Source organism: Bos indicus x Bos taurus, chromosome 13 (genome assembly GCF_003369695.1).
Source record: "Bos indicus x Bos taurus breed Angus x Brahman F1 hybrid chromosome 13, Bos_hybrid_MaternalHap_v2.0, whole genome shotgun sequence".
NCBI classification, from domain to species: domain Eukaryota; kingdom Metazoa; phylum Chordata; class Mammalia; order Artiodactyla; family Bovidae; genus Bos; species Bos indicus x Bos taurus.
In genome coordinates, this window is record NC_040088.1 from 72,739,982 (window position 1) to 72,757,436 (window position 17,455).

Below are 17,455 nucleotides of genomic sequence, written 5' to 3' on the forward strand. Positions count from 1 at the left end.
AGTTGTTACAACAGACACCCTACAGTCCACAAACTGAAAATGTTCACTGTTTGCCCTTTGTACGTTACTGACCTCTCCTCTAGCACTCAAATACAACATCATCCATACTTTAAAATAGATTTCCCAAATAATAGATAACTCCAACATATGGACTTTGAAAACCATCACCACACACAGCAGCTCACCTTCTTTTCCCTCCTCACTGAATCTGGTTACAGACACAGAAGGGGCCACCCTCCAGCCTTCCTGATATTAAGTTACTCAGACAAAAGATGCAGACCCGCTGTCCACGCCCTGCCCCTCCCGATAAACCTGCAGAGCTTCACCACCTCACAACCAGAAAGAAACGGGTGTGAATGTGCAGCAAGTGGTGGAAAATTCCACCCTGTGGAGCATGTTCCCTCTTTCTTTATTAGAGGCTTTGATTAACTTCAGAGATCTTCACATATTCTAACCAGTCCTCAGATCTTTCCAACAGGTTCCTATCCCAGCAAAAAAATGAGGCCATTCCCTTGTGGCTTATCTATTTTATATCTAGTAGTGTGTCTATGTTAATCCCAAACTCCTAATTTATCCCTCCTCCCCACCTTTGCCCTTGGCTAACCATAAGGACCTACTGGAGAACACAGGGAACTCTACTCAGTATTCTGTAGTCACCTACCTGGGAAAAGGAACTGAAAAGGAATGGATACATGTATAACTGAATCGATTTGCTGTACATCTGAAACTAACACAAAATTATAAATCAACTATGCCCCAATATAAAAGAAAAATCAAATTTAACAAATGAGATTGCTCCCATGGCCCTCAAGGAGCCTTGATAACCTGGCCTCCACCTGCCTCTGGACCTCAGCCCCTACAGCCCTCTCCCTGACTCACTCCATTCCTGCTGCTCTCAAGTCCTGCCACCCTTCATTTTTATTGGGCAATCTGGTATTCAGATGATAGTAATTGATCCTTAAAATAAGAATTATGAGCAAATTGTAAATATGTTCTAAGTTAATAGCATAAATAGCAGTGGGAAGATTAGAACAAGAAGAGTTTGGTTAAAGCTCATCACTTGAGTCCCAAATTATGATTAATGACAAGTATATTTAAATGACTTGCCAATGAATTATCAATTAGTGACAATTCTTTAAAGAATTGAGATGCCATAAGAATAAATGATTCAAGACTGAAATGTTTTCCAAGTTAATTCAAATTTACATGAATAAAATTAAAATTATACCAACAACTATGACAAAAAGGTATGACAAGCTACTGAAGCCAAAGTACTATATATAAAAGTGATGGCATCTGGGAAACATGCAATTGACTGTCAAGTTAATCCATGTAACTGAAGCTTAATTTCAGATTATTCATTTTAGGTTTGAGCGTTTCTTTTGTCTGCTTCATCATTTTACCGACGTGGTAACATAAAGATTAAAATTATCTTAATAGTAAAAGATTAAATTACTAATACCTGTCTATATTAAAAATTTAGAACTGAATCTTTTAACATTTCACAAGCGACACGATGTCTACACTCAAAGTGAAGCGTCTCTTGGGTCTAATGTTTATTTGCTGGATACAAAGTGTGCTTTTAGGCTTGTTTAAAGACCATATATTCACAGCCTGTGTATTTTTTCATTCACCTAGATACAGCATTTAGCCAGGATCAAGAATCATTTTGAATTTTCTTTCAGGAAGTCTGAGAATTACTTCTGGATACTTACTTCTCCTTCTGCTTTCTCATTTTCATACTGACAAGGTCTCTCTTCTAAAGGATTCCGTTCGTTGATTAACTCCTCGTCTTTTTCCATCACCATCAGACCTTGTTTCTCAATTTCAGCATGGACTTTTTTCATGATCTGCTGAATCTCGTCTTGGATGCTAATGACTGTCTTCTCTTTACTGTCGGCTCCATTTTGTGTATCACCCACTTGCTGTCGGAGCAACATGTTTTCACTCTGGAGTTGAGATAATCTCTCCTCTAAGGATTCCTGCTTTTTAAGGTATTCATTCACTTTGCCTTGTTTGTTCTGATACTTGTGTTCAATTTCCTGCTTTTGACACTCTGCTTGGCTTGGGTCTCTCTGGACACATTCTAACATCAAAGGCTTTTCTCTGAGATCATCTCTCGTCTGATGCAGCTTGATTTTTAGCTTATTGAATTGACTTTCCACTTCAGAAAGTTGCTGGGAAGCCGTCTCACTGTTACTTCTCAGCTTAGTCACATCGAACTTCATTTGGTCCTGCAAGCATAACCTCTCGTCGTTTGCTTTCTGGAAGGCAAGCTCCAGGTCTCTTTGTGATGTCTGACCTTGATCATGATCGTGTGTGGCAGCAGCCAGTCTATAACGGTAGGATTCCACTTCTGTTTCCAGCGCCTGTTTGCTTTGTTTATTGTTCTCCAGCTCAGATTTGAGCATTGTATTCTCAGCTATCAGGACATTAAGCTGACCAGTATACTGGAATATAGTCTCTGTTAATATTTCCTCTTTCGATTTCATTGCCTTTTGAAGATTTTCAATATCATCAAAATATTTCTTCTCCTTTTCCTGCTTCTGATTTTTTACTGCGTCTATTTCCAGTCTTAGGCTGGCAATTTCATCCTGCAGCAGGTGGTTTTCATGTAGCAGATCTTTTGCTTTTCTCCCACTATCAGAAACCTAAGTGAAACAAAGAAGACTTTTAGTTAGTACTCAATAAAATGACGTTTCATTATTTCCTCAAAAATGAAACACTAACCTGTACGTTTATACAGTGAAAAGATTGCAACAAGTGGCTCTCCAACCAGAAAAATAAGGTTTGATACAAACCTCAAACTTCATACAAGCAGAAACTTCCAAAGGTTCAAAAACTTAATTGAAGACAATGAATCCATGAAAGGAAAAAGAAATCCCAAGCGACTTTTCAAGAAGCTCAAAACTGAAAAGGCTTTTCTCTGAACCACAGTGAACCCAGAAGGCTTACAATAAAAGATTTATAGATTTGACTACACTTAAAACTTGCATCTGATGTGGAATATTTATACAATGCAAAACTACTAAGCCATGAAAAAGAATGAAATAATGCTATTTGTATCAACAGAGATGGACCTAGACATTATCACACTATGGGAGGTAAGTCAGACAAAGACAAATCTTATATCATACTGCTTATGTGTGGAATCTAAAATGAACTTATTTCCAAACCAGAAAGAGACTCACAAACATAGAAAACAAACTTATGGTCACCATGGAGGAACGGAGGGAAGGGGAAGGGATAAATAGGGAGGTTGGGTTTAACATACACCATTATATATAGACAAGTGTACATAAAATAACCAATAAGGATCTACTGTACAACATTAGGAACTACACTTAATATTCTACAAGAAGGATCTGAAAAGGAATATGCATGTGTGATGTGTGTGTATGCAAAGAGTCATGTCCAACTCTTTGCAACCCCACAGACTGTAGCCCGCCAGGCACCTCTGTCCATGGAATTCCCCAAGCAAGAATACTGGACAGGGCAGCCATTTCCTTCTCCAGGGGATCTTCCCAACCTAAGAATCGAACCCAGGTCTCCTGCTTTGCATGTGGATTCTTTACTGTCTGAGCCAGCAGCGAAGCCTCATTTATATAATACACACACACGTACATATATGTCTGAATCACTGTGCTGTATACCTGAAACTAACGCAATATTGTAAATCAACTGTGATTCGATAAACACCACCACTCGCTACCTTTAGAAACACTGCATCTAATACCTCCTATACAGCTACTTCACAGCAAAAGCCTTAGCTCTCTCTATATAAATAGACTATATTTTGTACAGAAATTGTTTTCTTGAGAATATGCTACCTCTCTAACATTTTAATAGGCAATTACAGACTTATGCCTTTTGACAACTGTACTAAGCACTTCTACAAACCTCAACTAACTCATTAGCTATAATGATTCTGGAAAGGAAGACGTTAAAACTATATAAGTAAGCTGCAGGCTTTTCACCAGGTCTTCTGACTCTGTTAGTTCTCTTACATCAAATCACAGTTACTTCTCTAGTACAAACATAGCAATACAAAATAATCCTCCTATTTCATTCATGGTATATACACTAATGGTAAATAAGGTAAAATTGAGAGAGCTCTTCTTAGAGAGTCATGAGATTCTTTTCTGCTGCAATAACTTTTATTCTCTCTTCATGCTGTTTAAAATACTAAGATGGGGGAAATACAATGAGAAACACAGTTATCACTAAATGTACACTATGGCATACGTATCACTGTTTTCAAAAGTTCCTGGTACTGACACAGGACACTACACAGAGCAGAGGGTTCATTTTCTACAAGTACAAGAATGATTCCAAAGTATGGTCTCTGAACTGCCTATAGATTTCTCCCTTACCTTCAGTGGAAGTGATAAACTAACATAATCATCTATCAAGGAAGGGAAATCACTACCAAATACCAGAATACCTACTATTAGTAACAAGAGTTTTTGATTTTCATTTCCTTGTTGGGAGGGGGACTTTTAAAACTGTATTCTAAAAAAACACCTTGTTAAAGTGTTCAAAAGTGTTTTTACAACTGATGTTGCAGCTTTTACAAACTGAAAAACTGTAAATGATGTGAAAATGTCACTGACAGGATATTGGTTAAAGAAATGACAGTGGAGCCAAGAACAGACTCTGATTCAGGCACTGAAGATGATGACGTGCATGGAGGGACAGACACGCTCACCCCAAAGCAGAGGGACTTGGTCGGGTAGCGCAGTCGATGGGGGCGCACCCGTGGTCTGCCTGGACTAAACCACAATCAGGGTCCCGGCTCCTTTGAGACAGTCGTGAAGGATCTGAGATCAATTCCTATGGAAAATATTGAAGGCCTCTCCTTGGACGAGGCCATTGTATGTCCCTACCTGACTGAGGTAGACAAATGGATTTGAATTACAAATAGTACTTTCCCGAGCTCTCCCTGAGAGGTTTTCGTTGTGGGAGATCTGCTGCTAGGACCTCAGGGACGGGACCCGGTCCGTGTCTGAGAGGGATATCGGCTGGGGGAGTGAATTCCTCTGCTTGAGATGCCACTCGACAACTCTTCAGAATGAAGGACAATCAACTTCGAGAGTGTTTGGTTTCTACCAATTGCTGGAAAAAAATTCCGTGGGGAGCATTCCTGCACTTCTAGAGGATGCCAGTTAACACCTGTCCTTGAGGACTCCGCTGTGAGGGAGAACCCAGCTGGGAAAGCTGGAGCCAGCTCTGAGCTGTTCACAGGGCAGGTGGCCTGGAGGGCTGACAGGCACAGAGGGAGGGGGTCCACGACTCTCAGCCACCTGCCGGATTGAAGGCCAGACGTAACTTGATGTAAAATTAGGCACCATCTTCCCTCCCCATGCCCCTTCTCTTCTAGACCTATTCACTCACCAATGGTCCCTCAAAGCAGAAGGATCTGTCACCTGAGGTGAGTGGAGAGCTTAGCCTCCAGTTTCTACACCAATCTCAACCCTGTGGTTTCTTAGTAACTATTGTGTGAGCTACTGACGTGACCTCTTCCTCTCTCTGCTCAAAAAACTGCACCCAGCATTTCAGGATTATAGAATTCTTGTTTCTGGCCTTGTTACTTAGGGAATTTTGAATTTCTTTGCTTTTATTTTTAAAAAGTAACCTCAAATTTCCTCTAATACTAAATAAATGGCACAACACTCAGTAAAATGGTACTTTTCCAACATAAAGGGGGACATTATAAATAATATTGATGATATAGTGTTAGAAATTTGAAATTTTCACCACAGATTACTCTACCTGATTCCCATTATTTCTCACAGTCTTCAGTTCCTTTTTGAGTGCCTGGAGAGTGAATTCTAGTTGCTGTTTCACTTCAATTTCTTTCCTATATTCGTCTTCTTTTCTTCTTAACTCCTCCCTCATTTTTTCATATAACATATTAGAATTTCTTCTATTCCCTTCTTCTTGCTTTAAGGTGAATCTGAAAAATTTAGAGAGCTCTTCTTAGAAAATCATGGGATTATTCACTCTTGCTGCAATAAATTTTGTTCCCTCTTCACAATGTTTAAAATAATAAAATGGGGGGAATACAATGAAAAACACTTAATAATGATCACTGTTTTCATACACAGGGTTAAGAATCAAATTGCATGAAACTTTGTTTTTATTTTGTCTTGAGAAAAATGGCTACTTCATACATCTGTGAGTGGGAATGTAAAGTAATATAAACTTTTTGAAGAATAGTTTAGAAATATAGATCACAAACATTTTGAAAACTTCTCATACTTTAACCAAATAAGACAATATTATTAAAGAATAATGTATTCAAAATATATTAAAAAGGCAGAAATGAATTGATAGAAAAGTTGTTCCTTGCAGTATTAAATAGAATACAGAAAAGTGAAAAACAACTGAAAGTTAATTTGGTAAATAACTAATGGGATTTCCACTATGGTGGACTCCTGTATGGTCATGAAAATGATGATTTGGAAAAATATACATTAAGTTATTAGATGCATTCACTGTTAAGAACCTGCTATATTATTTCCAAGAATTTCACACTCCACAATACATTTTCTCTCCTGTAAAATCCAAGAGGATAAGTTAGTCCTTATAGAACACCTACATCTCTGCAGTATTAAACAAAACAACAGTTCAAGTATTTCTTTAAAAGCGAGATGTACAGTACCTCAAGCTGCTGAGCTCTTGTTCCCACATTGCTTTCTGATGCTCTAACTGTGATTTTACTTCTTTGCTTTCTGACAGCTCTTTTTGTAGCCCACGAACCTTACTTTTCATTTTGTGATTTTTTTCTCTAAGTAGTTCACAGTGGCTTCTTTGAAAAGCTACTAATCTTTCACAGGAAAAAACTGCATCCCAAGTTTTCAACAAGCTACCAGAATCTGCATGATGAACAAAACAAAGATAGAAACAAACAAACAAAAAAATTATGTGAGTAATTTTTGAATATAAAGAACTGTGCCTTTCAGTTACTCATCCAGGCAATGAACAAATATTCCTTATAATGTGGAAGACATTATTCTAAGATCTGAAGATAAAACAGACGCCCCTGGCTCTTGTTTAGCTTGAAGTCTAGGACAAGAGAAAGACAAATCAAATGATTGTGACCTCACATAGATACTCTAAGAAAAGAGAGTTCTATGATCACATAACAGAACTTGACACAGACTGGGTCCAGGAAAGATTTCCCTGGGGAAGAGCTGTCAGACTGAGAAATGAAGGACGAGCAGGAAGTAGGGATCAGAGTAGGAGGAACAACCCTGTGGACAGTCTCCAGCTGCCATGTGTTTCTAACCAAGACAGAGTGAACAGCTACCGATTTACCTTCCTGAGTGGAGCGAGCAAAACCAACACCGACAAAATACATTAAACAATGATTTTCATGACAAAGGACTTCAGGGAATGAAGGACAGTGATCCTGGAAACACACGAGGTTAGCCTAAGGAATGCCCCAGCTCACTGCCTGGAGAGAATTTCCAGGCCCCGACATGGGGAGAAGGGATGGCAGCTTAGTGCACCAGACTCCCCAAGTGGAGGTGATGAAGCTGAGAGTCTGGGGAAACCAATGCGGGCAGAGATCACAGGTCAGAACCGTGGAGAGGAGAGAGTGGGACACAGGAAAAGGACCCCGGAGATCTGAGGAGGAGCCCCTCGGGTATTCAGCAGAGGAACGAAGAGTGCACATGTGTGAGAAACCGCCTGAGACCAGGGAGAGACCATCTGAAAAGACTACAGGAAACCGTGCCTGGAGTTCACGCACTCCCAGGGATTCTATCTAGCCTCCTGAGCCAGGCTGGAAACACTCCTACCTACTAGCAGAATGAACAGGATAGTCAGCAAGGTCTGGCCTCCAAGGCAGGAAATAATCAGCCCTAGCCCCAGGGCCCCTCTGGATGCACCTAACACATCATGAGAAGCAAGAGCACAGAAGGATCTCTGGAAAACTCTCAATATTTGGAAACTAAGTCACACGGATCTAAATAACCCTTGGATCAAAGAGGTAATGAAAAGAGAAAGTACAAAGTATTTGGAACTGAAAGAAAATGAAAACGTTAAGACCAGCAGACATTTTTGGGAACTGACAAGCTGATTCTAGAATTCATGTAGAAAGAAGGGTGAAAACTCAAACCAAATGGAACCACACAATTGTGACCTTTAACCACGCAGCAAAGAGAGGCAACAGTTGGGCTTGAAGCAAGAGGGTAGCATGATGAGACCTGAATGTTTACAAATAGGCAATAATTACAGTTGCTATGCAGACCGAGGTTCTGCCAGGTGGAGTGGCAGGGAAAGAAGTCCTGAGAGTATTTCAGAGACTCTAGGAGGAAAATGATGCTGACCTGACCGTGGGTGGGGGCACAGGAAAGAAGAGTCAACAGAAGGTACAGTGAGTGAGAAGGATCATAGGCCTGTGGCTCAGAGTATACACTCACGTTCATGCCCTTTTAACGCAAAACAAACTTCTGGGACGCACAGCACTGTAGCATATCCCTGGCTCTAGAGCAGACTGACAAGGTATGCATATATCACTCCTCGACACACAGACAGGCTTTCCGTTAACATTTACACTGCAGTCCTACCTTTAAGCCCCACGTCGAGAGGTTCTACTTCCAACGGGGAATTCGTAGAGTAAAGCCCATCGCCATCCTCAGAAACAGTCTCAGACGACTGAGTTAAGTCATCCAGGTCATTCACGTAATTAATTTGTTCTTTGACCTACACGTAAACAATACTGTTTCACAATGTCCTTAAAATATGCATAAATATACCAAGTGTACAGAGGTGATAAAACTCTGTACAAAACAAAAACAGACATTTCTTAAAAGAAGAGATTTTTATCAAAAGCATAACTTTATCAACAGTGTTTCTGAATGATGTGTTCAAAGTAAACTTCTCTACAACAAAGGAAGATTTTCTATTTTACCACTATTCCTTTGACAAAGTATTTTCGACAAGGATAATATTTTTGAAAGTTCATTTTTTTTTTACTATACCTTCTTCTTTTCATACGGTGTTTTCCTTGCAGGCCTAAAAGAACAAATGATTCTTTTCAGGCTAATATTAAATATTCAAAAATACAAACAATACCTAAACTTTTTCATATAAACTCTTTGCATTGGCAAGTAATTGTCTATAAAGGATGCAGAAATAAATAAGAGCAGCATTAAAGGACACAGAAAATATATCAGTAATATTAATAAAGTATTAAAGTTAGATCCAAGGAAAAGGAAAAACATAAAGTTACTTGCATTGTATGATAGGAAACTATACCAGTGTTTTTGCACCTGTCCTTTTCCAGAAGAGCTAACTTTTAAGGCAATACAACCTATCCGGGAGGTATTCCTTCAGTCCTTCTAAGAAAGAAACCCATTTGAATAACCAAGATATTAGCTTTTGAGGATGTCTTATGTATCAGCCATGCATTATTAGAAGCACTTGCCATGTCCTAAAGGCATTTTCATCCCCACAGTCATTCTGGGAGATGGGTACAGGAAGAAATGGAGCACACAAAGGCTGAGGAACGTGCCCAGGCCCACTCAGCATGTCACAAACAGACCCAGAATTCAAACCCAGGAAGTCTGGCTTCAACACGGCTCTTCCCAAATATGCTGAGAAAGTAATATCAAAAAGCCTTTTTAAGTAATATGATAGCAAATGAATCTATAGGATTATTTCAGATCTAGCTATAGCTATAAATAATGATTTCTGAATCTTAAAACATATTTCTCAAAAATTAAAGACTTCAGAGGTAGGCAAGCCTGCAAATCTACTGTCAATACAGTTTTGTTTTCTGTAAAGAAATTCATCAATAGGCCTTCATTCACCCATTCTGCTGATTCTTCATGCATCTGACATACATGTATTGAGCACACAATACGTGTTAATGACACACTTAGTAAAGGAAGCACGAGTTCTCTCATTTAGATCTTTGTCATGCAAAAGGAATAATTTGTGAAAGACTGCTAATAATGTTTTTCTATTGAATATAAACAAAATCTTCCCCTTTTCCCTGGAATCTATAAACAACTATGAAGTTAATATGATGTGATGTTTCAGAGCACCTTACAAAATCATAGCTACTCACCATGTTACTATCAACTAGAATCATCAAGGAATGACCATGTCCTATTCAGTATAGCCTAAGTGTGTGTAAATTCACAATTATGTAATTTTTGAAAATCTATATATGATAGAATTAACTTAAGCAATCATCTGCATATTCCATTACATAGGAATACTACACTTCGGAACCAATGAACAAGCCCTTACCATAAAACTATACAGGAACAGAAGTATTACGTACAATTAGTTTACTGTAATAGTTTAAAGATAATGTCATACAATCAATAAGCTTTCTAGTATTGGAAAAGCAAACAAGACTAAACTAAATAAACACGCCCTCTGCTGGCTCATTTCCAAGAGCATACATACTCGAGAAGCTCCCTTCTTAACATAAAACAAGAAACACCTGTGAACTCCACATTCCTCTTCAGTTACCATCCAGTTCTTCATTGCCTGTCCCAATAACATTCCCTACTGAATGTTTTCGTGTATTCATTACAGTCCAGCTTCCAAGGGGACTATTTACTGAAATGACTTCCGGCCAAAGGCACTGGTCCTCACCTCAACCTTTAAGCAGGGTTCGTCCACTAGAGTTGAGCAATCTCTTGTCAGCCTGAGCACTGTATAATGCTGCTGTATTTCCAGAAGAAGTATTCAGTGCTAACATTTCTTCCCCTACGAACAAGGAATCTGGAGAATGTACCTGTCATCACCCTGATCCACTTCCCTTAAAATGCCGCCATCATTCACGTGCAGCAGACCACCAGTCAGTGAATCGGTCTTTTCAAATATTGGTGCAATCACACGTTCTTCTGGTGTCCATTTGTCATCGTTCTTTTTCTTTACTCCCTTCCTGTGCACACCAGGATCGCTACTTTAAAAAGTCCACAAAAAAGCCAATGTTTTCTAATAATTCAACTGATAAAGAATAAAAAAACAATTCTTATAAAACTCCAACTCTTACCCATCTTAAGTCATTGATTAATTCACAAAACAGTTATAGAGTACCAACCATATGCAAGAAAACAAACTCCTTCTTCAAACACAGATATGATTATGATACAATATGATATATAAAAGTTGACATATGAAAGTGATAAGTGAAATAAGGAAGGATTTGCAGAAGAAGTGAAGAGAGGAGGTCATGAGAAACAGAAAAGGGAGAAAATCATTCTACTTGGAGATTCGAGTGTGAGCACAAACATCAGGCACAGGGCATCTGGGTTGTTTCCAAGGAACCTGGAAGGAAGAGCACAAAATACATGGAAGAAAGGAGAGAGATGCATCTGGAAAGACACTGAGAAGAACCTCAAGGGCTACACTGCAAACCTGGAGTCCCCTGGCTAAGCGCCTTGACTCTTAGACATGGGAGCCATAAGTAGATTTACACTATATTTTTTTATTTTGCTACTAAATATAATAATGGTGAATTTAGGGATTTCCCTGGTGGTCCAGTGCTTAGGAGTCCACCTGGCAATAAAGGGGGCAGGCGTTCCAGTCCTGGTCAGGGGAGATCCCGCGTGCCATGGGGCAACTAAACCATGCTCCACGGCTACTGAGGCCAGCACCCAAGAGCCCACGCTCAGCATCAAGAGAAGCCACCACACTGAGAAGCCCAAGCACTGCGGCGGCAAAGACCCAGGGCAGCCAAAAATAAATGAAAAAGAGAATACACAGAAAAAAGCCACACTTAATTTAGGTGGTATTTTAAGTGACATGAGGCACAAATACCATGAAAGAAGAAACCAAGGAAATATTTGGCCAGGGGAGGAGCGCTCACTTTTAAACCACCCGCATGATGCGGCGACAGCAGCCTCACAGCTGAAAAACTGACGCCTCATGGCCTCTCCCGCCACCATCAGCAATCTGGCCTCCTCCATGGACACACTCAAAGTGCTAGGAGAGAAAAGCCTGCCAGCCAAGGGACTCTTTCCAGAAAAGCTGTCTTTCAGAAAGGAAAGAGAAATAAAAACCGTCCCAGACAAAGCAAACCTGAGGAGCTCATCACCACTAGTCCCGCCTCGTGAGAAACGCTGAGAGGAGCCCTCAGACTGAAATGAAAGGATGCTCATTAGTGACAAAACACATTTAAATATACAACACACTGAGGAAGGCAAATAAGCAGTCAAATCCAGAATACTCTAATATGTACCATGGTGGCATGTTAACAAAGGAACTCTAGTAATAAGGCTAAAGGACAAGAGTATTAAAAATAACCGTATCTCTAGTAAAATATAAAATCTGTACATCACAAACATTAGCTCAAGTTAGAAATTATTTTATAGGAACATAAGAAGGGACGTGCTGCTAAATATTGATACAGGATTACCTATCAGAACCCTCATTCTGCATAGCAGGAAACTCCTGGTTGCTGTTTCCTCCACGCTTTCTCTGCTGAAACGATCCACTCTCATCAGCAGCATCGCATACGTTCTCTGATACTTCCACTTCACTGCTTTTGTGCTTCTTTTCTTCTTCAACCTTTAATGGAAGTTTGACACTAAGAATAATTGCTGTGTATTGATTATAAAGATCTTTGTTTTCAATTTTATTATTTGACTCAATGCTCACCCTGAACTTAAGTGATAAAAATATTTTTGTGTTTATTTTAATTTTATCACTTACAAGTCACTGAAATCTTTGTAAAATCTGCTCCTTTCTGTTTCAGGAAAAGAATCAAAATTCCCAGAATTTCAAAAATGGCGTTCTTAATAAGATGCAATTATTCATATTGTCTTCCCCATCTGACTGGCAGAGACAGAGAAATAAAAAGACAAAGACACAAAATCTGTCCTCTTTGGTCTTTACCACCTGGATTTTCCATTAAATAGCCAGATGGAGAGGATGTGACACCTTCGTGCCTCAGAAAGGAAACATTCTTCTCTGCACTAAAGCTATTCTTTCCCCTCTGCCTTTTACAATTCTTTTTTCACTTGGATCTGGGAGATAGCAAAAAAGTGACGGTGTTCATGAAATTAAATGAACCAGAGTTTACCAAAACACAAGGAGCAGAATGAAACTGAGGAGTTGTTAGTTAGTGTGGAATTCTGGAATATAAGTAATGCTTCTAAATTCCACATGCAATAACCGTCAAACCTTACAGCTAGAGGGTATAGATATAATTACCTAGTAGAGAAGGAAATGGCAACCCACTCCAGTGTTCTTGCCTGGAGAATCCTAAGGATGGGGGAGCCTGCTGGGCTGCTGTCTATGGGGTCGCACAGAGTCAGACACGACTGAAGCGACTTAGCAGTAGCAGCAGCAGCATTGCCCCACTATTTACCAAAAACAGCAATAAAGTCAAAAAACGTTCAAGGTTTTGTTTAAGGCCCCTAAACTGGCACTCCCTAGCATTTTATGGCACCAAAAGAGATGATACAATTCTGGAACGTTGAATGTTATGTATTACCAAATGAATTCATCAGATTAATCAGGTAAGTTAAAAGCATGACTTTGGCACAGTAACTCAATGTCTTAGTTGTGGGTAGGGATCATCTCCTTTTTTTTTTTTTAACAGGAGAACACATAGAGGAGTTGTTTTTTTGTTTGTTTGTTTTTGTTTTTGTCTTTTTGTCTGTTGTTCAAACTCAGTCAAAGCACCTCTTACACAAAAGAGCAAAAACAATTTTTCAAAACCTATTACTGAAGAAGAAAAATCTCACAGCATCTCAGAACTCAGTCTTCTCCTTTGTAGGTAAACACTTAATTTTTTTTTTTTTTTTTTTTCCTTTTTTGCTCAGGGTTTATACTAACCTATGGGCTTCCCTGGTGGCTCAAACATTAAAGAATCCACCTTCAATGCAGGAGACCTGGGTTTGATCCCTGGGTTAGGAAGATCCCCTGGAGAAGGGAACAGCTAGCCACTCTGATATTCTTTCTGGCCTGGGGAATTCCATGGACAGAGGAGCCTGGCAGGCTACAGTCCAAGGGTTCACAAAGAGTTGGACCTGACTGAGCAACTTTCTCACACACACACACACAACCTATGTAACAAAATCACACATGTCAAAACTTCTACATTTTAGTAAACAACATAATGGAAATGTCTGTCTCAAAAGAAACATTTGAGAGTGCTGATTAAAGCGTATGTGGGAGCACATGTATTTGTTATTAAAAAGATCCTGAAGTGGCCATGCTGGAAATCTAAGTGCCCAGTGATTGCAGAAAGCAGAGAAGATCACACGTATTCAACCACAATGAAGAGATTAGAGGGAACACATGTTCATGTCCCATCTCTCAGTGAGTGCTTTCTTCCCATTCTATGGAAATATAACATATTTAACCCAACAGAGTTAAAGGGGAAAAAAGGCACAAAACCCTAGCTGATTATTCTTCTTAAGCAATTTCCTTGGTGCTTATTCTGGCTCAGAAGACCACGTGGTACATAGCTAAATGAGTTTCCCAGTCCATATGAAGACTGCTGCTACTGCTAAGTCGCTTTAGTCATGTACGACTCTGTGACCCCATAGACGGTACCCACCAGGCTCCCCCGTCCCTGGGATTCTCCAGGCAAGAACACTGGAGTGGGTTGCCATTTCCTTCTCCAATGCATGAAAGTGAAAAGTGAAAGTGAAGTTGCTCAGTCGTGTCCGACACTTAGCGACCCCATGGACTGCAGCCTACCAGGCTCCTCCGTCCATGGGATTTTCCAGGCAAGAGTACTGGAGTGGGGTGCCATTGCCTTCGATATGAAGACTGATGGAGAACAATTAGATATTAGAATTGACTGAAGGACAAAAGCCATGAAAATAGTTTCCTGAATTCCTGTTATTGAGATAATAATCGATTTCTACACAATTACCTCTTTGGATGACCCCGCTTTATTCGTTAGTATAAAATCAAAAGGGACCAAATCATCAAGAAAGAGAAAAACCAAAACAAGAATAAATGAGCCCGCATCTCTTTTGGAAGTTGAATTTTTCTCTTTTTCCAGAGCCAGCAACTCTACTTGTAACATGTCTATTTCCTTCTTAAACCTCTGTATATCCTTCTCTAATCCTTCATTTACATACGCTGCAGATGCACCATGACTATTAGGTGGAGAAGAATTCCCATTTTCTAATTCGGGTTCCATGCTTTTATTGTCACTAGCGCTGCAATTATCCGCATGCAGTGGCTTCTGGAACCAGTCCTGTATTGCTTTATTTTTCAGATCAGTATTTTAACAACAGCAAGGGGAACGTGAATTTTTATTTGAATTATATGTTTCATCTTAACAGAGTAGACAAGCCACAGACTAGACTGACATGCCTGTCCCGTGTCTAATTTCTGATTAGTGGGATATTGCCTCATTTTGTGACATTTGCATATCAATCTCTTGGTCTTTCACTTCGAATGTAACTACTGGCTCCCCTACTTTTTTATTTTCTGTATCATTATAAAAACTCTGCTCAATTTTCATAAACACATGTTCAGTGTCTAGTTGATAATTTTCAAAGTCTACTTTATTTTCAGGGAAACAAAGCTTTGAAGATGAACAACAAGTCTATCCAAGGGACCCAGAGTTTACAGACCACAGAAAAACATTTTTGAGACTGGGTTCTTTTTGTTCAGGAAATGCTTGGAATACTAGTAAGACAGATACTCCAAATGCATCTTTTTCCTCACAATCAGGTATATTATTTGTGAGATTAGGAGATATTTCCTTTTGGTTTGTTCCTTCTTAAGGCTTATCACATAGTGGATCTTCCTCATGAGAAGCAGTAATTTGGTATTCCTCACAAAATTTTACTGAACTTCCACTTTAACTCATTTGTGATGGGTTTTAACTTATCTTTCCATTCTAACTTGCCTTGTTTGGTACACATTTTCTCATACAGTACTACACCAGAAATTGAAATTTACAGTTTTATATACCTGTGCATGGTTATTCTCATCTTCATCAAGTTTTTCTTGTTTTTCCTCTGTTATCATTTCCAAGTCTCGTTCTCTTGACAGATCTGCATGTTTAGTTAAAATTACTTAGAATGTTTAGATAAAAGACATAATCCTCATTTAAAACACAGATCTAAAATATTGTATGAAATGACAGATTAAATCAATCTTAATCTTCAGCTGAATATTTACTTCTTTAAGAACTACTTCCAATGACCTAAAAACTTCAACAAACCATTTGGGAAATACCAGATGTCACCAGGTTACAGACACACAAACAGCTCAAAGATTCAGTCACAGATTGATCCAAACATCAGTGAACAAAACAATCAGAAACCAAACAAAATACAGGACAGACATATAAAGTCACCATATATTCTCTTCTCTACTTCATAACAGACCTTTTTAACAATGTGCCAAGCATCAACTGCAACATTATTCATGGTTTACAAAATTCCTCTTACTTTTTAGCTTTTATCAGTTCCTTCATCTGAAAGGCTTCCCTCTACTCTTCTGACAAATTACTTTTCATCTTTTAAGGCTCAACCTGCTTTGTGAAGTTGTCTTTAATTACTGCCATCTTTCCCCTGATCAAGAGATATGCCTTTCCTTGTAGCTACCTTAGTACTTTAAAGATTTTTCTAGTGTATCTTTCTAGATTTTCCTAGTGATAGATATAGATCTGGACCGTAAATTATTTCTTTACATGTCTCTCCTCTTGGCTCCTAGACTGCAGAGGACAAGCTCTTAAAAGTCACCTCAGTATATACAGCATTTTTTTTAATTTATTTTTTTTATTGAAGGATAACTGCTTTACAGAATTTTGTTGTTTTCTGCCAAACCTCAACATGAATGAGCCATAGGTACACATATATCACCCCTTTTGAACCTCCTTCTCATCTCCCTCCCCATCCCATCCCTCTAGGTTGATACAGAGCCCCAGTTTCTCTTATTCAATCATTATTTCTCAGGTTTCCACTCAGTACTAGACACTGGAGTTTAACGAAAAATGTAGAAAAAGGTGTCAGGGATGGCTTTTCTAGAGATAATGCCTGAGTGCAGACTTACACAGTTCAAGGGAACAGAGGGCACGAGAGGGAGAGCATTTCAGGCTGTAGCAAGATGGGGAGAGAAGCACACACACCACAGGGTAGATATCTGTCCAAAGTGAAGGGATGGGACTGACGAAGGTCATGGCATCTGGTTCCATCACTTCGTGGCAAAGAGATAGGAAACAATGAGAACAGAAACAGACTTTATTCTCTTTGGCTCCAAAAGAAATGCAGATGGTGACTGCAGTCGTGAAATTAAAGGACACTTGCTCATTGGAAGAAAAGATATGACAAACTTAGCGTATCAAAAAGCAAAGACGTTACTTTGCTGACAAAGGTCCGTCTAGTCAAAGCAAAGGCTTTTACAGTAGTCATGTATGGATGTGAGAGTTGGACCAAAAAGAAGACTGAGCACCGAAGAACTGATGCTTTTCAACTGTGGTGTTCGAAAAGACTCATGACAGTCCCTT

At 39.2% G+C, this 17,455-nt stretch overlaps 1 protein-coding gene across 1 annotated transcript in view; it reads right to left on the reverse strand.

Annotated features, from left to right (window-relative positions):
- The window catches only part of LOC113903686 (ankyrin repeat domain-containing protein 26-like), a 41,576-nt gene that overhangs the window by 12,407 nt on the left and 11,714 nt on the right, over positions 1–17,455 (reverse strand). Inside the window, exons 4-11 of the mRNA XM_027560242.1 lie at positions 15,916–15,998; positions 12,389–12,540; positions 10,763–10,933; positions 8,991–9,024; positions 8,577–8,712; positions 6,665–6,878; positions 5,773–5,956; positions 1,716–2,651 (exon numbers count right to left, since the gene is read on the reverse strand). Coding sequence (XP_027416043.1) covers positions 1,716–2,651; positions 5,773–5,956; positions 6,665–6,878; positions 8,577–8,712; positions 8,991–9,024; positions 10,763–10,933; positions 12,389–12,540; positions 15,916–15,998 — 1,910 coding nt within the window. The remainder of the gene's footprint in view (positions 1–1,715; positions 2,652–5,772; positions 5,957–6,664; positions 6,879–8,576; positions 8,713–8,990; positions 9,025–10,762; positions 10,934–12,388; positions 12,541–15,915; positions 15,999–17,455) is intronic.